A 26,419-nucleotide genomic window follows, 5' to 3' on the forward strand; every position below is an offset into this window, starting at 1 on the left:
ATCAACTGAATGGCAATTTGTCATGGCTGCATCATAAGCCCGAATGACTTTCATGCCAATCCCTTAACCACCCTCCCTAATCCCTCCCTCCCTTAACCACCCTCCCTCGGATAGGGCAGGTCAGACTTTTCTCAGGCTCTGATAGGGCAGCAATAGTCATGTAGACGTCCTCTAATGCATTTCAGCACTGTGGATGCTTTTGATCATGGCCCGGGACTGCCCTGGCTCTCTCACCTTGCCCTCCTCCTCAGAGGCCCCGACGAGGCCCTGGGGGAAGGAGAACAGGCCGTAGGGGAGGTCACTAGCTGCCATGGTGACTGTGGCCCGCTGAGCCGAGGGGCTGATCTCCGCCCCTGGCGTGACTGAGGTCAAGGTCAGCTGGTACACACGCCGCTCCTCCGCCATGTCATCATCCAGGGCCTGAAACAACAACATCAACAAACACCACTACCTTCAGCCTCTGTCCCAACATCCACACTAAGATACCATTTAAAATGAATGGCCGATAGGCTACATCACATCACACTAGTATTCCGTTTCACAGTTCTATTGGGAATTATTCATTTTGCATTCATTTTCACTTCATAATAGGATGAGGTACAATAAGAAAATATACTGTATGTTAAGACAAGATCATAGTGATGAATATCATTCCATAGTCAAAGACAGACAGCATCTGTGTTAAATGTGGTTGTCATACCTTAAGGCGGATGGTGGCTGCAGACTGTCTGTCTCGCATGGTCACCACACCAGACAGCTCCTCAAACTCAGAGGCCACAGCAGGCGTGATGTTCCAGTAGACCTGGATCTCTCCGAAGATGCCTGGGCCTCGTACAAGGCTACAACCCACACACACACACACACACACACACACACACACACACACACACACACACACACACACACACACACACACACACACACACACACACACACACACACACACACACACACACACACAGAGAGAATTTCATCATTGCAACATATTTTTCATTGACCTCTTATCAGCCAAAATAAGAGTATGCTTTTCTCAATAGCACAACAGCAATATTCGGTCCCATGAAAAAAAGACAATTCCCCCTTAGCAATGATATGTGTGTGTAACTGAGGCAAAGTCATTATTATCCATTGGGTGATTGGTTGAGCCTTATTGGGACGTGACATCACTCCGAGCCCTTACCAAAACCCAACCCTTGGATCAAAGATTTCACCTTGTAGCTGTGGTAATTAGTGACAACGCTAAAACCAGTAGTAACCACATACTTCAATGACATTTATCTTAAAATCAAAAGACTTAACTAATATTCCCACACTAGCTACAGAGTTTGAGTCACCTCAGCCGTTTTCTTATAAACAGCTCAGCTAGCAATGCAGTGACCAACGCATTTAGAAGGATAGCTAATGACTGAAATGTAGCTACACTACGTGAACAAATGCATGTGGACGCCTGCTCGTCGAACATCTCATTACAAAATCATGGGCATTAATATGTAGTTGGTCCCTCCTCTGCTTCTATAACAGCCTCCAATCTTCTGGGAAGGCTTTCCACTAGATGTTGGAACATGGCTGGAGGGACTTGCTTCCATTCAGCCACAAGCGCATTAGTGAGGTAAGGCACTGATGTTGGGCGATTAGGCCAGGCTCGCAATCAGCGTTCCAATTCATCCCAAAGGTGTTCGTTGGGGTTGAGGTCAGGGTTCTGTGCAGGCCAGTCAAATTCTTCCACACCGATCTCGACAAACCATTTCTGTGTGGATCTCACTTTGTGCACAGGGGGCATTGTTATGCTGAAACAAGAAAGGGCCTTCCCCAAGGGAAGCAGAGAATCGTCTAGAATGTCATTGTATGATGTAGCGTTACGATTTCCCTTCACTGGTCTGAACAATGAAAAAGAGCCCCAGACCATTATTCCTCCTCCACCAAACTTTATAGTTGGCACTATGCATTGGGGCAGGTAGCGTTCTCCTGGCATCCGCCAAACCCAGATTTGTCCGTTGCACTGCCAGATGGTGAAGGGTGATTCAGAGAAGGTGTTTCCACTGCTCCAGAGTCCAATGGCAGCGAGCTTTACACCACTCCAGCCAACGCTTGGCATTGCGCACGGTGATCGGCCATGGAAACCTATTTCATGAAGCTCCCGACGAACAGTTCTTGTGCTGACCTTGCTTCCAGAGGCAGTTTGGAACTCAGTAGTGAGTGTTGCAACTGAGGAGAGACGGTTAATACGCGCTACACGCTTCAGCACTTGCCGGTCCCATTCTGTGAGCTTGTGTGGCCTACCACTTCACGGCCGTGCCGTTGTTGCTCCTAGACGTTTCCACATCACAATAACAGCACTTACTGTTGACCAGTGCAGCTCTAGCAGGGAAAATAATTGGCGAACTGACTTGTTGGAAAGGTGGCATCATATGATGGTGCCACGTTGAAAGTCACTGAGCTCTTCAGTAAGGTCATTCTACTGTCAATGTTTGTGTATTGAGATTGCATGGCTCTGTGCTCAATTTTATAAACCTGTCAGCAATGGGTGTGGCTGAAAAAGCCAAATCCACTCATTTGAAATGGTGTCCACATACTTTTGCATATACAGTGCATTCGGAAAGTATTCAGACCCCTTGACTTTTTCCACATTTTGTAACGTTACAGCTTTATTCTAAAATTGATTAAATAAAACATTTTCCTCATCAATCTACACACAATACCCCATAATGACAAAGATAAAACAGGTTTTTATAAATGTTTGCACATTTATTACAAATAAAAAACAGAAATACCTTATTATGATAAGTATTCATACCCTTTGCTATGAGACTCGAAATTGAGCTCAGGTTCATCCTGTTTCCATTGACCATCCTTCAGATGTTTCTACAACTTGATTGAAGTCTACCTGTGGTATATTCAATTGATTGGACATGATTTGGAAAGGCACACACCTGTCTATATAAGGTCCCACAGTTGACACTGCATGTCAGAGCAAAAACCAAGCCATGAGGTCAAAGGAATTGCCCATAGAGCTCCAAGACAGGATTGTGTCGAGGCACAGATCTGGAGAAGGATACCAAAAAATGTCTGCAGCATCGAAGGTCCCCAAGAACACAGTGGTCTCCATGATTCTTAAATGGAAGATGTTTGGAACCACCAAGACTCTTCCTAGAGCTGGCCGCCCGGCCAAACTGAGCAATCGGGGGAGAAGGGCCTTGGTCAGAGAGGTGACCAAGAACCCGATGGTCACTCTGACAGAGCTCCAGAGTTCCTCTGTGGAGATGGGAGAACCTTCCAGAAGGACAACCATCTCTGCAGCACTCCACCAATCAGGCCTTATTGTTAGAGTGGCCAGACGAAAGCCACTCCTCAGTAAAAGGCACATAACGGCCCGCTTGGAGTTTGTCAAAAGGCACCTAAAGGACTGTCAGACCATTAGAAACATTCTATGGTCTGATGATACCAAGATTGAGCTCTTTATCCTGAAAGCCGAGCATCACGTCTGGAGGAAACGTGGCACCATCCCTACGGTGAAGCATGGTGGTGGCCGAATCATGCTGTGGGGATGTTTTTCAGCGGCAGGGAGTGGGAGACAAGTCAGGATCGAGGGAAAGATGAACGGAGCAAAGTACAGAGATCCTTGATGAAAACCTGCTCCAGGGCACTCAGGACCTCAGACTGGGCCTAAGGTTAATCTTCCAACAGGACAACGACAGGACAACTCCTGCCAAGACAACGCAGGAGTTGCTTCAGGACAAGTTTCTGAATGTCCTTGAAGGGCCCATCCAGAGCCTGGACTTGAACCCGATCAAACATCTCTGGAGAGACCTGAAAATAGCTGTGCAGAAACGCTCCCCATCCAATCTGACAGAGCTTGAGAGGATCTGCAGAGAAGAATATGAGAAACTCCCCAAATACAGGTGTGCCAAGTTTGTAGTGTCATGCCTAAGAAGACTCAAGGCTGTAATCGCTGCCAAAGTTGCTTCACCAAAGTACTGAGTAAAGGGTCTGAATACTTATGTAAATGTGACATTTCAGTTTTATTTATTTGTTTAATTTGCCAAAAAAATTCTAACAATGTTTTCGCTTTGTCATTATGGGGTATTGTGTGTAGATTGATGAGGATTTTTTACATTTAATTATTATTTTTGAATAAGGCGTAAGACGTAAGAAGACGTAACAAATAAGACGTAACAAAATGTGGAAAAAGTCAAGGGGTCTGAATGCTTTCCGAATGCACTGTATAGTGTCACTAACATGTTGGCTCACACATGCCAGGCAGTAGCCAACTACTGTAGTTAGCTAACAGTTAGAACATTGTGGACGCCAAACGACGACGCTAGCTAGACTCAGGAGCTCATGGGCTACCATAGCCAACTGATTAGACATGACAACACCATGGGCAACAATAACTGGCAACTAGTTAGTTTTCAGGCAAATATGTTAAATTCATAGTTCGTTTATCCACCGACTACTGTATTTAGGAGGCTAGCTAAACTACTGAAATTTAGTTAGCTAGCTCACTGGCCAGGCAGTAGCCACACCAAGCCAACTAATCATGGATTTCTTATTCTTTAATACAGTTGGGTCAACTTGATCATATCAAGCAACAGACAGTTTCTGAAAATGTAAAAGTGCATCTGTCTAACATCACACGCCCCAGAAGGATCAACTAATCACCCAACGTAACTCATGAATATTAATGACTTTGCCCCCGGCTATCTTACGAAAGGAAATTTAGCTAACTGTACCTGATCAAAGCAGTCCCATTATAGTTTCCCTGAGGTTCTCCTATCAGGACATTCCTGGAGGCCTCAGCGATGCCCACCATTCCCAGGGCTGCACGGTCTCCCTGGATGGTGATTGTGGCCACCCCTAAAGACACACACCAACCCAGGGGACACAGTTCAGTCGAATGCCCTCCACTGGTGCTCCTTAAACACACCCCAGGTAGAAGTTGTCTCTAGGGACACATCTAGGACCAGCTTACTCTCCCCCAATCCTAACTGTAACCATTAGGATTGAAAATGACAAACTGACCTCAGATCAGCTTCTAGAGGAAAATGCATTCCTCTCCTCTCCATAGACCAGAGACTGTATGTGAGGCAGCCCAAAGATACTGACCGTTAATGGGGTCGATGACAGCACCACTCTCGGCAGCCAGGAGCTGGACAGTGAAGTTCTCGTCTCCCTCCAACACAGCGTCAGCCAGAGCCCAGAGCACCAATGTTTTCCTCAACTCTGTCTGAGGTTCACAAAGTCTCACATCAGTGTCTTTTCAACAAACTACTGTACATTCAGCATCAATTATTACCTAGCAGAGCAAAACACTGTCAACTGACTTACTACCATCTTCCCCTATGGCCACCCTAGCCCCACCCCCTACTGACCACACTGAAGACCAGTGTTCCGTTGAGAGGTGAAAGGTCATCCCGGGCCGCGTCCTCCAGCCGCCACACCAGTGTCACCGCCCCCTCTCCTCCCGCACTGCGCAACACTGTCAGCATTGCCATGGCAGCTGGGTCACTAGTGAACGCTGGCTCGCTGATAGTGACCTGAAAGGAGATTAGTTCGTTTAGCATAATGATGGTTTATAATAAAGTTGTATTTGATTAAGATAGCTGTATTCATCCTCTGTATTCATCCTCCTCATCCTCTGCAATATGTTGGGTATCTCACAGTCTGCTCTTGGAAGCCAAATCGGCCCAGCGGTGAATCGTTTGGGGGGATGGTGACGGTCACAGAGGTCCCCTCCCCCAGTCTGGCTCCACCAATCACACGCATTAGAGTCACACCGAAGCGCTCTGCAGACTCCACCTCCGTGTCGTCCATGATACTGATGTCAATAAAGGCTTCACCCTGAAAACAGAACCAGAGTTTTTTACCTGAGGAATACAAGCCTCTTATCCTTTGTAGAAGCTCAACTAGACCAAGTGGATCATCGTGAGGTGACCTAACTTAACTAACTACGTAACCTAACCGGAGAAATTCTCTGGCCCTAGTTATAATCACTTTACCTGGCCGTCTTGAAAGGTGATATTCCCAGAAGCAGGAATGAAGTCATTGAGGCTGGCAGTGATTGTCCGAGCCTCCCAGTACACCACCACTCTCCCAATCCTGCCAGCCAATCGCACCACAGGTAGGCGGAGGAGGTTCCCGGGCGGAGGCACCTCATAGGCCAGTACCCCTCCGGACTCTTCCTAAGAAGCCGATACAGAAACAGAGTTGAAGCATTAACACTTGAATAGGATTAAAATACCTATTTGTATTTAATCATTCTTTCAGATAACCTCTAAACTTTAGCATCATGTACAGTAGTTACTGTTGTAATGTGTTGTGAGATACTATAGAAAGGAATGGAGTGTTATACTTCAGCAGCATTGCTAACGTATGAACAGAGGGAGTAGTGTGATGTTTTCTCTGGTTGACCTGTGAGACGCTGAACTGCAGGACCCCCCGTGGGTCGTCGTTCTCCTGGATAGTGACCACAGCCACCTCCATGCCAGGCCTCTTCACACTGGGCTGGCCAGCCCCTGTCACCCCCTCCACCAGCTCCACGCCTGTGATGTTCACCAGGAAACTCTCAGCCAGCTCCGGAGCCTCGTCCTGGGGATATGCACGTGTGCATTCACGCGCGCGCGCGCACACACACACACACACACACACACACACACACACACACACACACACACACACACACACACACACACACACACACACACACACACACACACACACACACACACACACACACACACACACACACACACACACACACACACACACACACACACACACACACACACACACACACACACAGCCCTGAGGACCTGAACTGGGCAACACTCTGGGATCAGGGTAAATGCTAAATCAGGAAGAAGGGAAACCATTTTTAAACACCCAACCCACAGCTTGTCCTTGTTCCACTTCTGAAGCAACTTTACTCTCAAAAATCACCTTAATAAATGCTGGCAGTTAGAGAGCACATTGAAATGAAGGCCTTGTTTTCAAGCTCCTCTCAGTCTAAACAAAACACAATTATAGTTACCATTAGTGGAGGTTAAAATAGCGACTCAGCACTGCAATTTACTGGGAACGGATCTATTCTGGGGTGACGGGAGATAAGTAGTGGGTTTCCTTGGTGGCAGGCCCAGCACTGGTGGTTTTAGGCCTGGTATGGGTCTTAGCTGTAGGCAGAAGGCACCCAGAACAGGCAGAAAGCCCGGCTGTTTGCTGAACCAATCTAAATCCACACTGCTTGGGTGGGAGAGGGGAGGCGAGGTAAAGAGAGGGGAGAAGAGGAGAGGAAAAGAGGGGAAAGTAGAGAGGATTCTACTGTACTGTCCTCAAGCGTCCCAGGAGGACACCTGGTGATTGTTTGTCAATAAAGTCATATTCTATTATTTTCGTACCGGCAGGATGGTGATGGTGACAAGGGCCATGGTGGCATTCTCCTTCATGATGACGGTGTCCTCCCGGGATGTGTAGTCCTGTGGGGTGCTGGCCTGGTTGGAGGGGGGCTGGGACAGGGCCGGTCTGGTCTGGTAGTGGACCGCCACCTCCCCAGACACTCCCTGCTCTCTCACAATGGTGAGGGTGACATTAGTGGGACTCTCTGAGGTGAAAGCAGAGGCAAACATGGACAAGGAGCGTCAGACAACACACATAGGTAGCCTAGTGGTTAGAGCGTTGGACTAGTAACCGAAAGGTTGCAAGATCGAATCCCCGAGCTGACAAGGTATAAAATCTGTCGTTCTGCCCCTGAACAAGGCAGTTAACCCACTGTTCCTAGGCTGTCATTGAAAATAAGAATTTGATCTTAACTGACTTGCCTAGTTAAATAAAGGTAAAAATACATTTCAAAAAATAAACATAAACCTTACAGTCTGTGCAAGGACAGAAACAAATTTGGATAATAAGTAGAAATGAGTCCTACCAATGTCATAGCTCCTGTCAAATCAAGTTGTGACCACTTATGACAACCTACCATACACTTTAGACAAGTAACCAAACACTTTAGTAGCTTTAAAAATAGACATGGTTCAAATATGGCTTTTTGTTGTCCTTGATGTGTAAGATAATTGCATATGACTTGTTCTTAACTATACATAATTGAACATGTTTCTTTCCTGTATAAATACATGAATATATATATTGTTTAAAGTCAATCTAAACAGCTGGCCTCTTACTCTGGGGCTCCTGTGTGTGGAGGTACTGGGAGTCCAGGTGCCAGCCTATCACCCCATAGGGCGAACCGTTGGGCAGGATGGTGAGGAGGGCCTGTGCCCTCTGTGGGTCTATCAGCGCCCCCCTGGAGAGCTGGTCTAGGCCCACTGTGGTGACATCCAAAAGGGTAAGGGTGACCCTCTCCCTCAACTCAGGAAAGCTGTCTGCTACCACGGTCATAGAGATGGTAGCCACCACCTGACCCTCAGAAAACGTCACCTGAGATCGAAAACAAAATGACGGCGGATGATGTCAGTTCCTCTGTAGCTTAGGCAATCCAGGAAGTCAATTCACAACCAATGAACTAATCAACCTAAATTGGAAATTTCACATCAGTAAGTTGTTCTGTATTTCTTCTATTTCTCTACGTCTACATTGTCCTCAAAGTTAACAGTGAAAGAGATAATCCTGAGAGAGAGAGAGAGAGAGAGAGCGAGCCTCACCACTCCTGACGTGGGAAAGATGTCTTCCAGACTGCCGTTGGCTGCCCAGTGGACGGTCAGTCTGCCGAAGGTCCCTCTCTTCCTCTCAACACTCAGAGAGATAGGGTTGCTCCTCTCCAACTCCTCTACTTCCACAGATAGAGAGCCCTGGAGAGAGGCAACGTCAGTGTGTAATATAATGTAGATTTGACCATTCAAATGTATTTGGAACACCGATAAATAAAAACGTGAACACATATATATTTATAAATATATAAATGCAAGTGACAAAAAAAAAATCATTTGAAATGCACTGTGTATCACAGTTAATCAACAGAGGAGGGTACCTGTGCAAAGCCTATGACTCCATGGGCGTCGTCATTGGTTGGAATAAGCACGGTCATCTGACCACCAAAGCCAATCTCAGCCCCTCCCTTGGGATTTCTTAGGACCACACGGAAGTGTTCTTCCTCTTCCGGGGCATCGTCATCGACGATGTTCACCGCAATCTCCAACTCCCGGTCGCCGGGTGTGAAACGCAACTCGCCATAGCTGAGAGTGTGGCGGCAGAGAGCAAACGGACAACGGTCAGAGAGGATAACCGCGAAGAATGAACGGGGGAGCAACAACACACTTGTGTGACAACGAAACAACGCAAATGAAAATTTGCCCAAAGTTTGATCAAACTAATGATCAATACCTCTGGTCAGAATGTAATGGGTTGCCATGGGAACAGTGGGGCATCATAGGTACCTGGGTATGAAGTCAGAGTGGTTGGAGACCGTGGTGAGCTCGTACAGGGTTGAGCCTGAGGGCTCGGTGGCTGCTACGAGGCTCTTGGTGGTGTTGAAGTAGGGTAGAGGTAGAGAAAGGAAGTGAGAGGCTGAAGGAGACCTGAGCACCATGGCAAACAGACTGATGTCAGACCTCCAGGAGTACAGCGCTGAGCCATTCCTCCCCGCCAGCAGGACATGGGCTGAGAGAGACACATCTTTAGTGGGTAAACAGGGATAAGTTGTGAAATTGTTAGATATTACTTGTTAGATATTACTGCACTGTCGGAACTAGGAGCACAAGCATTTCGTTACACCCGCAATAGCATCTGCTAAACAGGTGTTGGTGACCAACACAGTTTGATTTAATTTGATAAGACTGCAAATGTTAAAGATTTGTAGGGTCGTCATCATTATAATCGCCATCACCATCATCATCGCCACCACCATCACCATGATCGTCATAATCAGTTGTAACTCTGATAGTATTGATTGAATGATAGGGGTCTCTGAGTTGACCCGTGTGAAGAAAGTTCATTGCGTGTGTGTGTACTCACTGATCCCTGAGGGAAGGGTGAAGGGGTGGGCAGAGCCCAGGCCAGGGTGGGGGATAGACTGGCTGTGCTGGGGGAACTGCTGCGTGGGTCCCCATACAAACACCTCACAGGAGGGAGAGGAACCTAAGGATTGGAACACACACACACACACACACGCGGATGAACGCAGCCACCCACGCACGCACACACGCACACACACACGCACACACAGACAGACAGAGCTTTATGTTAGCACTCTATTCTTTCACGAGGAGGTTATGTTAAGCATGGGCCATGCTGACACACCCAACTACTATAAATTACACACCCTGAGCCTTTCTGTGGTTTCCCTATGGCCGACTACAGTGAGCCTTCCAGTAAACTCACAGCATAGAGCCTACCTACTTCGCTTATGTGGATTGTGGTCTGTGGTGTTTCATCAAAACATACATAAATACATGCTCCAATATACATTAGGACCTTTGGCGCCTTACTCCCTCCCATCTGTGCACACAGATCATGTTTTGTCTTTAGTAGACTGGGGACACATTCACTATGCCTTACGTATCATAACTGCAGTACACCATCTCTGCACCACATGCGCCCTTTCAGAGTGAGAACAAAATGGCACCGTAGCAAAACGTCAACACAGAAGATTGTTGATTGCAAACACAAATACAGAGGTTACAAAGGGCATGGTTCGTAGAGGAGGTCACGTGAGGTCACCTTCAGTGACGACCAATAGGAGTATGTCTGCTCCCATGGTGAGAGACTCCACTTGTTGAGCTCTGCTGCTGACAGGCAGAGGCCTGGGGTTCTGGAAGTGTCCTTGACTCCACTGGAACAGTACACAGCCGTCCTCTGTCTCTTTCCCCACACAGGCAGCCAGGTAGAGACTGGTCCCGTGGGAGAACAGAGACACACTGAGGACACCCTGAAGCTCCAGGCTCTGATGAACAACAAAGGTACTCCCAGTCCGAACAAACACCTGGTAAAAACAGGAGGAGTTAGCTACTAGCTAGTCGAAATCAACTCCAGGTGGTGTGGACTCTATCCCATTGGGCGTTTTGATTGGAATGACAATAGTAATGTGGTAGTGTACATATGGGTATCATGATCTATGACACCTGTGTGGTACTGTACCGGTATGCCTCACAGGTTATGGCAAGTCATGTTCATTTTAACCCCCAAACTCACCTGGCTCGAGGCAATCAAGTAGTCTCTTCCTTCAACGGAGAAGTGTTTGACATCAAGAGCTTCAACAGCCAACGTTTGTTCCTAGGGGGGAAAGGGTTGAATTTGAATGAAATGAATACAATACTCAACATAATGCCACTGCCATTGAGTGACTGTTATAAAGGACGTATCATTGGAATATAAGGCCAGTGACCGTGTAGATCTTACATCATCTTAACAGGTCGAAAACAAATCATTAGGACCCCAAATGAATCGACAACCGTCAAGCCAAAGAAGTGAGGGGCTTCACCAGTGTAAGGTTGTGGTCCGGCTGCACTCTGAACAGGCTGAGGTTGGCGGCAGGGGAGTCAGTGTGGCCTCCGTGTGTGATCGCTACATTGTACGAGCCGTTCACAGAGAAGCCCACACACACTCTAGGGTCCTGGATCCTCACCGACTGAAAACACAAGAGAGAGAGAGAGAGAGAGAGAGAGAGAGAGAGAGAGAGAGAGAGAGAGAGAGAGAGATATCATACATTTGCAATCCTGAGTGACCATGATATTGAGTTATGCATGTGTGGATGCAACACAAAGTAAGGCAGTTACCTAAAAGCTATTATGGGTTGGTGGTTTATGTCTTCCTTCCCATGTTCACTCCTACCCTTTCTTCCTTCTTTGCCTCCTATGTAGTTCAACTACTGCACCGATGCAGTTTGACCTTTGATCTCTGACTCTACACATAGGCTAATGTTTAGATAAATTACATCTCTCTCTACAAGTCCCCTTTTCTGTGATTGGTTAACTGCCTGTAGAGGAGAAGTGATAGACAGCACCAACCTACTCTCTGTTCCACACGCCAGGACTGAAAGATGCAACAAATCCCCCCCCCACCCCCATACCCTACTTCTGCCACCTAATTGATAAGATCCTTTGACTCTTCTCATCTAAATAATGTGTAATTGTTAATTTTCTAATGTTAGTCCATATCCATGTATTTCATTGTCTATGACCGCAATGTGGGTATTCAAAAATCCTGAACTTGAACTAGATTACCTGTATAGGTACCAACACCCCCTGCCACCTGTACAGAGTGGCATGACTCTGGGTGGAGCCGCCAGGGGAGGGCATGTCCAACCTCATGGCCAGAGGAGAGGCACCATCAGTCAGGGAACACCAGCCTGAGGTGGGGGTCTCTGAGAAGATCTGATACACTGCCATCACTGGAAGAGTCCCCTCTGAAAATAGACTCGTACAATCACTGTATATCATGGTAAACAAGTGAACACAGACTCAGAACGGAAATTGCCACTGGATTGTGTAGTGTGGATATAATGACATTAACTGTGTGTACAGAAGCAGAGTTTCTAGCCCGTCTTACCCATGGCAATGGCTGTGTCCGACTGGGTCTCCCACTCCACACTGACCGCTGCCTCTAGACCGTTACTGCGGGACACAGTCAAGAACACAGTCCTACCACCCTCTTCCCCCACCACAGCGCTGTCAGTCCTGCAGAGATAGACATACATGTGTGAGTGTGTGTGTGTGCGTGCGTACTTACATGTGCATGTGTCTGTGTGCATGTGTGTGCACGCATGTGTTTGTGCTTGCATGTGTGCGTTTGTGTGCTTGCATGTGTGTGTGAGCACATGCTCACCTATTGAGGGAGGGTGCGATGCGGAAGAGGCCCAGCGGGGCGGAGTTCTGAAGCACGGTGATGAGTGTGTGGAGTGTGTCTCCAAGCCGCGCCCCACCCGTTGGATTGGACAGAGTTACCGTGAACGTCTCGTTCACCTCGGGCTCAGCATCCAGAACCGCCCAGATCTCCAGAGTCTAGGACATCACATCACGCAGGAACGTCAGAGAATGTCAACACATCAGAGAACGTCAAAATGAGAATATGAAGGGCTTTATAGGCTGAAACACATCAAGAACAGATTATTGCCCTTGCCTATATATCAATTCAATCTATTCTCAATCCTCCAATATATCTTCAACCTATTCAATCAGTTCTCCTGTATATCTTCTAGACTGACTGAAGTCCATGGTCCCCTTCACCTTGAACCTGACTCCGTCCTCCAGCTCCACAATGCCCTGCCAGGGCATGAGGTCGTCCTGGGCCAGCGTTTCGTTGGCATCTGTAATGGTGAACTGGACATTGACGGTACCGAAGGTGCCCTGGGGTGGGTCACGCACCACGTACAGGGTGGCCACGCTCTCCCCCAGCCCGGACACCGACGTGGGTTCCCTCAACAGGAAGTGCTGGCTGCTGTTGAAGGAAATGACACCATGGCCGTCGTCGCTGGCCAAGATGCTCACCATGGCTACGGAGACATGGGACAGGGGAGACAGGGAGAGCAGTTTTCACCAGGGCTCTTGTCGAATTTGTGAAATCAATCAACAATGTCTGTGAAACCATAGGTACGTAGACTACACAAAAATGGCCTTCAATAAAATACAATATAAAACATGTGTAGCGAACATGCATGATGCTACAGGCTTCCAGAACATCCTACCTGTGGTATTGTCTCCCAGCTCCAGCCCAGACGATGGATTAGCCAAAACCAGCTGGAACCTTTCAGCTCCCTCTGGGATGACGTCATCAACGATCTGAACCTCAACAAACTTGTGCCTCTCCCCATCAGCGAAGTGGAGCATCTGAAGAACAAACAAAGACGTGTGAACTCACAATGACCAGGCGTGTTTAGTCTCACTGGTGGGGCCCAGAGTTTTTCCCGGTCAGAACAAATGGTCAGGGAAAATTCCTGGCCCTACTCATTAAGAACTCTGATTGGTGGTTTAGTGGGTTAGGGGCACGGCCTCACCGATGGAGTGGCGTTGTAGTCCAGGCCCAGCTGAGCTTCCAGGTTCTGAGCGTAGAAGACGAGCGAGACGTTTCCGTGGGTTCCCGCGCTCCTGTAGGCCACCAGGCTCAGCACGCCTATGGTCTCATTTACCTCGAAGCTACAAGGGAAAACACACAACCAAACACAACCAAACATCAGATGTGTCTGCCACTAGAGGTAAGAGAATAAGGATTTATTTGCTATGGCTATAATATGTGCTTGTCTTACCCATCTACCTGAAGACGGATGCAACTGTAAGTCACTCTGGATATAAGGGTCTGCTAAATGACTAAAATATAAAATGTCGTGACTTGGGTGATTTGTTGATTGACAGCCATGAAAGGGGAAAGAAAAACAGATCCTACTAAAAAAGGTGAGAGCAGTGTAGGCTTTTCCCAACCAAGCAGTCCGTGTGAGGAAAAACGTGGTAGAGTAGAGGGATTGCTTTTGGGTATATCTGCACAACCACAGGTGCTCTTAGAAACAGAGGGCATCTCGTAAATGGAGAGAAAGGGGGGAAAAGGGGAGGAAAATCACTGTGAATGAGAGGTTGAACACAGAGCCACTCACTTAGTGTTGGTCCATTCAATGACACCTCGAATTCCATCATTGGCGTCAATGCTGATTTCTGCCACCAAACCCTGGGTGTCTGAGGAGAAAAGGCACCAATACAATGGGAATGGTAGCTCATGTCCTAAAGTCTTGTTCCAGTAATACTATCATTAAAAAAAACTAGCATTAGCTTCAGCATGATCACTATGATCGCAAAACGTGGGCCAGAGCATCTAAAGAGGATATGAAGCACTTGTTTGACGCTACAATAGGAGCACAAGATGAGGAGACGAGGGCCATTCTCTTTTCACATGCAGCCAGCTGAGAGTTGGAGTATGTGTTGAGTGATTTCTAATGTCCTTACTGTCCTGTCTGTCTGTCTGTCTGTCTGTCTGTCTGTCTGTCTGTCTGTCTGTCTGTCTGTCTGTCTGTCTGTCTGTCTGTCTGTCTGTCTGTCTGTCTGTCTGTCTGTCTGTCTGTCTGTCTGTCTGTCTGTCTGTCTGTCTGTCTGTCTGTCTGTCTGTCTGTCTGTCTGTCTGTCTGTTCGCTCTGAGCACAGACAGCATGAGGGCCATTTAAAGCGTTTGGTTTGGCTTTCCCACTGCTCACCACAGTGTTTTTCAGCTCGACCCAAATCCCAACTGCCCCTCAATCATAGAGGCATCAATCAATCATAAGAATCATAGCCACTGAGTGCTGGCAGGCAGATGGGCCCTATGCCTCTCCAGTCTGTGTTGTATTCTGTCTACTCGTTGTTTTCTTAAGTTACCCATTCATAAAATGGACTATGGTTAGGATTACACAAGAGGCAGTAGTGCCAATTACATTTTGGATATATTTGCAGATCAATGATAAAACTGTACCCGTTGAACGTAATGTAATGTACAGTGAATGAATCGCATATTAGCCATTATGCCATACTACACAATGCAAAGCATTATACTGTAATAAACACTAAATATATGTTACCTTTCAGTGTAAAATATACAACTTCTACTCATCACACAGAATGGAATAGAAGAGAAACGAAAGGAGAGAGGAGAAAATAAGAGGTACAACACAGATTACACAGAATTGAACATGAAAGGGGAATTTACAGTACATAACAGGAAGTCTAGGGCAGAATAAAAAAAGGAGTGGTTGGTAAACCCATCAAATTACATGTCGAACTAAAAGTGACGTATAGGATCGCTGTGGGAAAACCATACACATTTAGAATGCTTTGTTTGTGATTAACCTAGTTGCCCATTTCAGGACAATGCCAAACACTGCATACCTAGTTTAGGGGCAGGTGAGAGGGTGGTGATGAGCACTGCAGACGTAATGTTGACCAGGAAGAATTCCTGCAACTCGGGGACGTCATCCTGGAAAAATAAATGTATATCATTTGTATGACATATAGTCTGCTACATTTATACCGTTTTGAATTCTAGGAAAAGTCAAATGAAATGAATAGGCATCCTAAACTTAGCCTACCAGAGAACCACCAGAGCCAAATGAGAGAAATATGCCCGTGTTTGCTGTGGTGGCCAGAGTTGGAGACAATTCCTTTTCAATTCAGTCAATTTAGCAAGTAAACTGGCATTCCAATTCCCCCTAAAAATGCATAGAGAAGCATCGAGGAAAATGGAGCATTGACCAATTGGAATGTCAGCTTATTTCCTGAATTGACTGAATTCAAAAGGCATTGAGCCCAGCCCTGGTGGTGGCCTTACGTCTAGTATGATGATGGGGATGGCCACCGAAGCCTGTCCATCCTGCAGGATCACTGAGCCCGACGCAGGGAGGAAGTCCTGTCCTGGTTCAGCGAGGCCGCCGCCCCCTTCCACCTGGGACAGGTTCTGGAGGGACCCTCGGACCGTCTCATAGCTGATATTCACCGCCCCTGAACATAAAACAACACATACTTGGCTGTTAACAAACACATTTACTTTAACATTAGATCACGTAACAGTTAACCAATAGCAGTTAATGGGTGACATCTGATTAGTTAACATGGCGGCATTTGCGGCTAATCTTGTTTTGAGACAATAGATCAAATGTACAGTATAGTCACAACTTTTCTCCTCCTTAAGGCCTGGAGTTTTCCCTGGTCAGATCACGTGATCGGGAAAAACTCTGTCGCCGCTAGCTAGTCCCAAATCCCTATTCCTGACTGACCTGAAGCCACAAACTCTCTGTTGATGAAGACGTTCAGGATGCCGTCGCGCTCCTCTGTGCTCAGGCTGAGGGAGGATGGGGCGATGCTCAGCATCCCGAATGGCTCGTCACTGGTATCCACGGTAACCACAGCCTCGCGCCCCTGGATGTCCAGCGCTGCGTGACCAGTTACCAGAACACCTGGGGGACAGGGGGAACAGAACACTGACGGATAATATCCATACAAACACTAGTCACACTCATTTCCAGCCTTATAGGCTACGGGGTCAAACAGACTAAAAACTCTTTGCTATGGCAACCTCTATGCCTGATCCATGCTGCATAGAGTCATTGTAAACAAAAAACTTGCTCTTAAATGACTAGCGTGGTCAAACTAAAAGTGAAATAAATAGAGATCCAAGTACATAGGAGTGGAATGTGCATGTTCAGTTATGTTTGTCAGCCAAGGCCAGGGAATGTGATTTACCGTAAGTGTGAATGTTGGACAGGACCACCCTATATTCTTCATTCTCCTCAGGTGTTGCGTCTTCAAGTAGCTGGAGGACTATGGTAGCGTTCAGTGTTCCCTGTGTGAATGACAGGAGACGCTCGAACAACAAGTACCATATACACCAGAATGAACCGAATACTAGACGCGGCATGTAAACCATGAGACAGACTCCAGTCAAAGACGTTTCTTGAGGAGTTACCCTGGTCAGTTTGTTTACCTCGGTGAAGAATAGTAGTCCTGAGGTATGTGTAAAGGTCCTGGCAACACGGGGGCCTTGGATGGCCCAGTCCACGGTGGCGTTCCCCAGACCAGGAGCTGTCCTGGTCACCAGCAGGGACAGCATCTCCCCTACAACACGCACGCACGCGCACACAGGCACACACGCACGTTAGTCACCTTTTAATGTAATACATATGGCGCAACATGTCAAGCTGTATTTGGAACTTGCACTGGATTATACAGTTTGCCTTCCTGTCTACGTGAAATGTTAAGGTTATTTCTCATTGCCAATTCCTTGTGCAAAATGTTGCCCATAGTTTGCTGTTTTAGATTATTAGACCAGGATACAGGCTTTGATTACAGCCTTACTAAGGTCTTTCCTTAGCTACTGTAGGTGGTTCAGAAAGAATCCATTAGGAAGTGGTGTAAGTATTCGCCACAGATAAGAGTGGAAGGGCTCTGTCATGCATACCCGATGAGCCATGCCTGGAACTATCTACATGTGCCACCTGTTGCAGCATGCTCCTCCCACTATCCCTTGCATTCCTTCATTAATTCATTGGATGTTTCCGAACGCACGGAGAGCGAAGTGATGAGGTTGAGGAATGGTAGCTGTGTTGCCCACTACAAACAGCACGCGTATGAATTTGTGATCACAAAGCCATGATATTCAAAAGAAGTGAAATGCAATGTTCAGCTTACTACAGTTGCTGATGCATTATGACAGGTGTTATTGTCAGGGGAGGCAGGGGTCATTATGTCATTAGTGGCTGCTTGGTAAACTGGCTCGGTGCCGAGCTAAATAATTCACACAGTGATTCAGTTGATGCTTGCTTCATTGAAGCGACGTACAGGGTCCCCTGTACTACACCCACCCTCTCTGGCCATGACAGAGCGTGAGACTGCGTGGAAGCCCACCACCCCCGCCACGTTGTCGTTGGCCAGGATGACGATGGTGACCGTGTCGGAGCTGGGTAGGATCCGGCTGCCTCCCGCCGTCTTCACCAAGCCAACCATCAGGGTCTCGCTGTCCTCTGGCTCCGAGTCATCCACAATCACTATCTCAATGGTCTTCTTCAAATCGCCTTTGGATGGAGAGAACACAATATACTGTATATCAACATAACATTCATATCCAAAAAGCATTATGCAGTACTAGCTTTTAAACCTACCGTCGGCAAAGACAAGTGTTTCCCCCGTCCCGGTGAAGTCAGTGTTGGGTGTAGCCATTCCGCCCACGAACCTCCACTCCACTGTCACCTGTCCTAGGCTGCCCCCCCTCCTCTCTATGACCAGGGGTACTGAGACGCGTGGCTCCTCTCTCACCTCCAGATAGATCCCATCCTCTGTAGCGTTAGGGCTGAGGCTGTAGATGAGAAACACCCCAAAGGCATCCCCGTTCATGCCTATGGTGACCACTGCCTTGTCTGGTTGCCCTATGGAGGGCAGGTTCTTCTCAGCCACGGTCAAGTTGACCAGCTCCACCTTCAGGATGCGGATGGAGAAGCTCTCATCCATCTCTGGGAGTTTGTCCGTCAGAATGGGAACGGTCAGGTTGGCTACACCCGAGCCGTCTTCCAAGATGGCCGCCTGCGCTGTCATGGCGGTGTAGTCACTACCCGCCACGGCCTGCGAGCTGAAGAGAACGGCGGCGGCCGTGGTGTTTTTGGCATAGGTGAGGGTCTGGGCGGACGCGGTGAGCTGGGCAGCCCCGCTGGTCACCCAGGTGCAGGAAGCCATGGGGGATGAGCCCCCAGGGGGAGACAGGGAGAAGGCCTGGCAGGCCTGCTCCCTCAGGCAGACTGCAGCACAGGCAGCCAGGGGGTCTCCCTGAGAGGTGACGTTGACTGGCCTGCGGGGGGCGCCAGAGGGTACTCCTGACACCGGGGGGTTGTAGTACAACAGCAAGTCCTGGCCCTCAGTCTGGGCCATGCTCACTATGTCTATCTCTGAGGTGCTGTACAGGACCTCCACTTGGCTAAAATGACCACCACTGATGCGATGAAGGAGTGGGAGAGAGAGAGAGAGAGAGAGAGAGAGACAGAGAGTTAGTTAAGAATTCTATTTGAATAGTAGCAATATGTCGATTCACTGCAAATTCCAAGGTAAGGAGATGGACAGAAGAGGACAGAACTAAAACTTAAGGACAAACCTTCGACGGACAGTAATGTTGGCCATAAAAATTCCCTCGAGAGGTTCCTGCACACGATACACAGACTGGTCAAAGTAGACCGTCCCATACGGGTTGTCATTGGCAGGGACAGTAATATTGATTGTTTTGTCTATTCCAAGGTTTCCTCCATTAGTGGCACTAGTCAATTCCACCTTGATTATCTGAAAAGCACAGAACGTTTAGAGGAAAAATGACAGACTGTATATTATATTGGCCTCTATATTATATAGTAAATATAATTATACAAATCCTTTCTTTGGCAAAAAAATAAGAACAATGTTATGAAATGAAAGAAAAAAAAATGTGCGTTTCTTACTTCTTCAATTTCCGGCACATCGTCTGCTAGGACCTCGACTTTCAACATCTTAATGGTTTCTCCGGGCGCAAAGACTACCTCTCCTGACACAGGCCGGAGGTCCCCTACTGCTGCTCTGCCGTTGACCGTGGCTCGCCACTGGATAGCCACGGTCCCTATGGTCCCAGCATTACGCACTATGGGCAGTGTCACCTCAAAGGAGTTCGCCCCTGGCTCCTCTATGGTGACAGGAGCAGCCTGAAATACTAGGGAACACAAACAGTACTTTTATGAGGTCTAATGTCATTTGTTGATAAAGGAAACATGCTGGAATCTTCAGTGGGCTCTTTTAGACTAAAATACAGTTTGCTGATGTAGTCAGTACCGTGCATATACTGTAATCTGATTTGAATGAGCAATTGTATATTTTAGCACTATATTTAAGACTAGTATAGTGTGTGTGTGTGTGTGTGTGTGTGTGTGTGTGTGTGTGTTTCAAGGTTTCCGTTTTCCATTTGGTGCCGGCAAGGTTTTTATTTACCAGGGCGGACATTTGAGAAATTGACCAGACATCCATTTACACTGGCTGTTCATTTTGGGGTAGCAGATAGCCTAGTGGTTAGAGCGCTGGGCCAGTAACCGAAAGGTCGAATCCCTGAGCTGACAAGGTCAAAATAAGCCGTTCTGCCCCTGAATGGGGCAGTTGACCCACTGTTCCTCGGTAGGCCGTCGTTATAAATAAGAATTTGTTATTAACTGACTTGACTAGTAAAATAAAGGTTAAATTAAAAAATATATATAAAAAATTCCTTAACAGAATAAAAAATGTGCCTTTAAACGTACTAAAATGAAATAGAATGATGTTCTTATACCAACATGACAGGTTATATTGAAAAGCAAAACATTGCCCATTGCGTCTTCATCGCTGCTATAAATAATAAATGAATATAATAAAAAAAATTGAAAAAACATTTAGGCTAGAAGAACCTGTCGCCCAAAGTAATAAAACATAATTTCGAAATATAATATTTGTATAATATAATTTCCGATCAACCTGTCCTATAGGGTATTTTTATGAACATTTTAATGAATACTGTAATTTCCGGACTATTGAGCGCACCTGAATATAAGCCGCACCCACTGAATTTTTTTAAATATATTATTTTGAACATAAATAAGTCGCACATGTCTATAAGCCGCAGGTGCCTACCGGTACATTGAAACAAATTAACTTTACACAGGCTTTAACGAAACATGGCTTGTAACAAAAATAAATAGGCTTTAACGAAACACGGCTTGTAACAAAAAATAAAAAATTAGCAGTAAGCTTTAGTTGTCTTTTTGCACTGAGTCAATTCCTCACGCTGGTGTTTCCAACGTCTTATCATCGACTCATTAAGACCAAGCTCCCGTGCAGCAGCTCTATTTCCTTTTCCAACAGCCAGATCAATCGCCTTCAACTTGAAAGCTGCATCATATGCATTTCTCTGTGTCTTTGCCATGATGAGGGTGACAAAATGACTACCGTAATCAGAATGATGGGAAGTTTGAGAGCGCTCGATTTAATCTAAACAGTAAACAAAAAAGTTGTTTGACCTTAACCCGTTCGGCAATTTCATTGGTCTAATGAAAGCTTCATGCCGCCAAAAAACTGAGCACGTCACAGAATGTGTTTTTTTGGAGAAAAAAAATGTGAAAGCGGGAAAAATCCATATATTAGCCGCGTCATTGTTTAAGCCGCGAGGTTCAAAGCGTGGGAAAAAAGTTGCGGCTTATAGTCCGGAAATTACGGTAAATAACAAAACATGGCTGTCTACGAACACAATAGTTTGCATCTAATTTACTTGCGTTTGCGGCGGACCTCGTCCTGCTCAAAGTGAGCCGCTGCTGTTGGGAAGTCAAAACTGTCCAAATCCTAAGAGCAGCTTGCGATGCGCATCAGCCTCAAATCTTCGTCAAAGTTTTTCCCCAGAAAATTTGTCCGGCAAAATTATCGGCAAATGTGAGTGCATTTCTGTGTGTGAGAGAGACGTGAGCTAACCGAAGGCCCCAAAGGGGTCATCAGAGGGCAGGATGGTTATGATGGTGCGAGTGAGCGCCCCCAGGCGAGCGCCCCCTGTGGTCACGTTGAGCAGCTCGATGCGGAAGGTTTCCTCCAGCTCAGGAATCACATCGTTGATGATGTAGATGGGAACAGGCTTACTGGTCTCCCCCTCCAGAAGAACCACGTCAGTGGATGCTACGCTGTAGTCGTCACCTGTGTTGACACACACATTGTTAGAAACACACATTATTACACATTGTTACACACATACGCACACATTATTACAAACATGCGCACGCACACACACACACACACACACACACACACACACACACACACACACACACACACTGTACATGCTTAGCAACATAACAAAACACTATTGAGATAAAATGTAGACCAGACTTACCAACTCTGGCAGTCATTGGTACGGCCCTGAACTTCACGGACACGTCAGCAAAAATTCCCCCGGTGCGTGTCACATTGATGATGGGTCCGACATAGTACTCAGCTACACTGACCGCCGGGGCAGACAGCTGCAGGAACCCAAAGGCGTCATCACTCGCCTCCACTATCACCTGGGCCACGATCTCAGCCTTCGGACCAAGACGAGGAGACCGGGCTACTAGGAAAGATAGAAACATGGAAAAGCGGATGGTTTGACAAACATCTCATATTCCAGCTACAAATGTTGACCATGTGACGACTATAGGCCCAGAGATTCATAGTCGGGACGTGGAAATGTGGCATTGACTTACTTAGTCTCTCCTGCTCTCCTTCTATGAGATTGACACTGATCAACTCCACGAACACAGACTCGTCCCTCTCAGGGTCATCGTCATCCAGCACTCGAAGGGTTACGTTAGCCTCACTCTGATTGGCCGTGAACACCACCGACTTCAGGAGGGGGACGAAGTCGTTCCCCTCACTGGCCCTGCCCACACCCGGGGTCATGAAGGGGGCGGTGTCAGCCTCACTCAGGGTTCCGTACGTCACGCGTACCTTTCCCATCAGCCCCCTCTGCCTGTGGATGGTGAGGATCACCAGGGTGTGGCCCTCGGACAGGCGCACTGGCCTGCTGCTGTCTGAGAACACAAACACTCCGTAGGGGTCGTCACTGGCCAGCACTGTCACAGTGGCCTCAGTCCTCACAGCCAGACGCCCATGGGAGACGTTGACCAGGGACACGCCGAAGCTCTTGTCCAGCTCCGGCACCTCGTCCTGGGCCACCTGTAGCTCAATTTCCCCCCAGGTCTGGCCCACGTGGAAGGTGATGTTCCCGGCCCTGCTGATGAGGTCTTCCTTAGAGCTGTCCTCAGCCTCCCAGAATACAGTCACGTTGGATAGGGCACCAGATGACCGCACCACCTGATACGGGTAAAGAGGGAGTTTACAACCTAATGTCAGGGGAACACACATACACAGACAGACAGACAGACAGACAGACAGACAGACAGACAGACAGACAGACAGACAGACAGACAGACAGACAGACAGACAGACAGACAGACAGACAGACACGCACTGGCATAGAAACAGACACACACATGCAGACAGACACACACACACGCACAGACAGACACACACATAGACACACACACACACATAGACACACACACACACACACACACACACACACACACACACACACACACACACACACACACACACACACACACACACACACACACACACACACACACACACACACACACACACACACACACACACACACAATGACCTGCAGGAGCACAGTGCTGCGTCCCTCCTCAGGCTCGGTGCCGTTGACAGACAGTGAGTCCTGGCTGAACTGGAACAGTCCGTGTGCGTCATCAGAGGCCGCGATGGTCACGGTGATGTGGGAGGCGACTCCCAGGCTGGCTATATAGAAAAACCGTCACACAACTGTAAAGGCTGCCCTTATTTACATACTTACAATTTGTTCAAATGAGTCATCGAGAGTTTTTCCTAGTGTGCAATTTAAAACGAAATTCCAGTTGAATTCCATTGATCCACTTGAAATAATAGCACTGAACACAGCAGTGCATTGTGGGTTTTTAATCAGGTGGAGGGTGGACCCCGACAGAGAAACAATGAGCCTGGGGGGTCTGTGACATTTCTGGTCACCACTTACCACTGTTGCCCTCCACTCAATATAATGCCTATTTGCTTTTCCCACACCAATCTCCCTGGTCACTGCTCACTGGCCCCATTGCAATGTAAATACCATACACACAAATATACAGGCATGCAAACACACACACACACACACACACACACACACACACACACACACACACACACACACACACACACACACACACACACACACACACACACACACACACACACACACACACACACACACACACTTAGGGGAAAAGGTGGAGTCTAAAAAGATGGGAGGGGCGGTGGAGGGGAAGGTGATCTTACCACGGTGGTGAGAGGACGGGAGGAAAAACTCAGTGTCACTTTCTCCACTGCCACTGCCTTCACTCCGAAGGAACTGATTCACTTTGAGATCGCACAGGATCACACCAGAGGAGTGGGAATCATAGGGGAGCACAGCACACCAGACCACACAGGAGGAGCACACAGGAGGAGCACACAGGAGGAGCACACAAGGACACAGGCAAAGGGTCAGTTAGAACAGGATCTCAGGGATGGGAAATACTGAAGGATGTGACTACAGGATAGGAAGGTGAACTCTAACAAGTATCTGAAGTAAGAGAAGAGGAGGTAAAAAAGATCATCACCAATTGGCCGATCAATCAACGAATCAATCAACCAATGGTAGTTGTTTGTCTTACCTCCTCCACCAGGGTTGTAGAGTTCCACTCTGAACACTTTGTCCAGCTCTGGCACGGGGTTGTCTATGACCGTCACACTAATGTACTTGAAGCGTTCTCCTGGCAGGAAGTCTAGCACGCCATCTGAGTCCTGTTTGGGCCATGGAACAGGTACAGACAGATCAGGTAGGGAACAAGAGGCTAGCTTGGGTAGTTAGCATAAGCTCACTATCATTAGCTGTGTTTACACAGGCAACCCAATTCTGATATTTTTCCACTCGTAGATTTTTTTTCAGATCAGCTTTTTTTTCCAATAATTGGGCGAAAGGTCAGAATTGGGCCGCCTGTGTAGACGCAGCCAAACAGCTATCCAAGGAGTGAGTCTAGTGACTCAAACACACTGCAATTGTCATCCATTATCATTTGGGCTTTTATGTACAGGTATGTCTTATTATTGTCTTCATCATTTCAAAATAAAAGCGCAACAGATAGCCAAGTATGAGGATTAAATAGGTAATGATTATGGGTGTATTCCTTATTAAACATACATAAGTAAATCACGCTTTATAAAGCATTGGTTTCTAAGGGTGATTTGTGTGAGAATACACAGATCTCCAGTAACCATCCATCCCGGTGTCTGCCTGGGACCCTGGTCTACGGGATAAGGAAGGCTGGAAATGACCTCATAGTCCTCGGGGCTGACTGCGGTGAACGGTGAGGTCCTGTAGGCGACCATGACTTTTCCCAACAGGCCTTGGGCCCTGGCCACTAGCAGGCGGACCTCTCCGTCCTCCTCATTGACCGTGACATGGGCAGGCTCTGTTGCCGGGCGGATCATCCCCTCAGCTGGCAGGCTGGACTGGAACTGGATCAGACCTGGGAGAGAGAGGGGGGGGGGTACCAGTACTCACAACAGCTGCTCATCTAGCCTCATAGAACAATACGCTTGTCAGAGATTATGAGAGAGAGAGAGAGAGAGAGAGAGAGAGAGAGAGAGAGAGAGAGAGAGAGAGAGAGAGGGGCTCAATGCACTAAATATTCACCATACATTCACATGGGAACATCCTTAACTTTGAGTGATCATTTGTTTTTGCTCCATTGTGTCTGTGATGACACATGTACAGTATAACAGTCAGTTATTAACTCACACCAATAGCAGTCTGTTACATTGTTTTCAAGTTATGCCACAAGCTGAACCTTTCAAGTAGGTTGTAAGCAGGGCTGACTGAAGTTCATTTATGTATCTCTTAAAAGGTATCAGATGAACTCGTGGATTCCATTTTTATGTCTCTGCGTCCAGTATGAAGGAAGTTAGAGGGAGTTTCACGAGCCAATTCTAAATAGCTTAGCACAAAGACTGGAAAGTACAGCTGGCACTAAACTATCCCTTTAACTATGTGGCTGTACAGATTGTTTCAGTTCTTGATTAGTGCAACTAAGGGTGGAAACTGGGAAGATGGGTATCCGTTTGAGGTTCTAGTAGGGTGGCACAGTGATGTGTGTATGCCTCTCTGTACCATAGGGATGGTCACTGGCTGTGATGGTGACAGTGGTGGCTGAGTTGTCAGGGTCAATGCTGGCCCCACTGGTGGGGGTAGAGCCTGGTTTCCCGTCACCTGACTCGGCTGACACCAGGGTGACCTGGAAGGACTCAGCGAACTCAGGGGTGTCATCATCCAGCACCAGCAGGTTCAGGACCTGGGAGTCGCAGGGAGATGATGTCATAACACATGAGAGTGAAGA

General features: G+C 47.4%; 1 protein-coding gene across 6 annotated transcripts in view; it reads right to left on the reverse strand.

The window, feature by feature from the left end:
• adgrv1 (adhesion G protein-coupled receptor V1) overlaps positions 1 to 26,419 on the reverse strand; it is a 195,358-nt gene that overhangs the window by 109,117 nt on the left and 59,822 nt on the right. For 2 of the 6 annotated variants that reach the window (XM_045704306.1, XM_045704308.1), the window contains exons 23-64: positions 26,194 to 26,374; positions 25,359 to 25,552; positions 24,698 to 24,827; positions 24,321 to 24,401; positions 23,629 to 23,768; positions 22,646 to 23,255; positions 22,297 to 22,512; positions 21,885 to 22,100; positions 19,865 to 20,109; positions 19,528 to 19,709; positions 18,548 to 19,368; positions 18,251 to 18,460; positions 17,374 to 17,504; positions 17,133 to 17,232; positions 16,667 to 16,846; positions 16,222 to 16,391; positions 15,783 to 15,870; positions 15,476 to 15,499; positions 14,525 to 14,603; positions 13,934 to 14,072; positions 13,625 to 13,766; positions 13,167 to 13,432; positions 12,766 to 12,941; positions 12,490 to 12,617; positions 12,165 to 12,346; positions 11,423 to 11,569; positions 11,134 to 11,214; positions 10,663 to 10,924; positions 9,958 to 10,080; positions 9,381 to 9,618; positions 8,975 to 9,179; positions 8,649 to 8,795; positions 8,169 to 8,424; positions 7,392 to 7,594; positions 6,409 to 6,585; positions 5,997 to 6,179; positions 5,659 to 5,838; positions 5,370 to 5,534; positions 5,104 to 5,224; positions 4,731 to 4,854; positions 701 to 839; positions 235 to 420 (exon numbers count right to left, since the gene is read on the reverse strand). In XM_045704306.1, the coding sequence (XP_045560262.1) occupies positions 235 to 420; positions 701 to 839; positions 4,731 to 4,854; positions 5,104 to 5,224; positions 5,370 to 5,534; positions 5,659 to 5,838; positions 5,997 to 6,179; positions 6,409 to 6,585; positions 7,392 to 7,594; positions 8,169 to 8,424; positions 8,649 to 8,795; positions 8,975 to 9,179; positions 9,381 to 9,618; positions 9,958 to 10,080; positions 10,663 to 10,924; positions 11,134 to 11,214; positions 11,423 to 11,569; positions 12,165 to 12,346; positions 12,490 to 12,617; positions 12,766 to 12,941; positions 13,167 to 13,432; positions 13,625 to 13,766; positions 13,934 to 14,072; positions 14,525 to 14,603; positions 15,476 to 15,499; positions 15,783 to 15,870; positions 16,222 to 16,391; positions 16,667 to 16,846; positions 17,133 to 17,232; positions 17,374 to 17,504; positions 18,251 to 18,460; positions 18,548 to 19,368; positions 19,528 to 19,709; positions 19,865 to 20,109; positions 21,885 to 22,100; positions 22,297 to 22,512; positions 22,646 to 23,255; positions 23,629 to 23,768; positions 24,321 to 24,401; positions 24,698 to 24,827; positions 25,359 to 25,552; positions 26,194 to 26,374 (7,968 nt within the window). The remainder of the gene's footprint in view (positions 1 to 234; positions 421 to 700; positions 840 to 4,730; positions 4,855 to 5,103; positions 5,225 to 5,369; positions 5,535 to 5,658; positions 5,839 to 5,996; positions 6,180 to 6,408; positions 6,586 to 7,391; positions 7,595 to 8,168; positions 8,425 to 8,648; positions 8,796 to 8,974; positions 9,180 to 9,380; positions 9,619 to 9,957; positions 10,081 to 10,662; positions 10,925 to 11,133; positions 11,215 to 11,422; positions 11,570 to 12,164; positions 12,347 to 12,489; positions 12,618 to 12,765; positions 12,942 to 13,166; positions 13,433 to 13,624; positions 13,767 to 13,933; positions 14,073 to 14,524; positions 14,604 to 15,475; positions 15,500 to 15,782; positions 15,871 to 16,221; positions 16,392 to 16,666; positions 16,847 to 17,132; positions 17,233 to 17,373; positions 17,505 to 18,250; positions 18,461 to 18,547; positions 19,369 to 19,527; positions 19,710 to 19,864; positions 20,110 to 21,884; positions 22,101 to 22,296; positions 22,513 to 22,645; positions 23,256 to 23,628; positions 23,769 to 24,320; positions 24,402 to 24,697; positions 24,828 to 25,358; positions 25,553 to 26,193; positions 26,375 to 26,419) is intronic. The other 4 variants (XM_045704307.1, XM_045704309.1, XM_014160914.2 and 1 more) reach the window with 4 other exon arrangements.

Source organism: Salmo salar, chromosome ssa20, assembly GCF_905237065.1.
Source record: "Salmo salar chromosome ssa20, Ssal_v3.1, whole genome shotgun sequence".
Classification (NCBI taxonomy): Eukaryota; Metazoa; Chordata; class Actinopteri; order Salmoniformes; family Salmonidae; genus Salmo; species Salmo salar.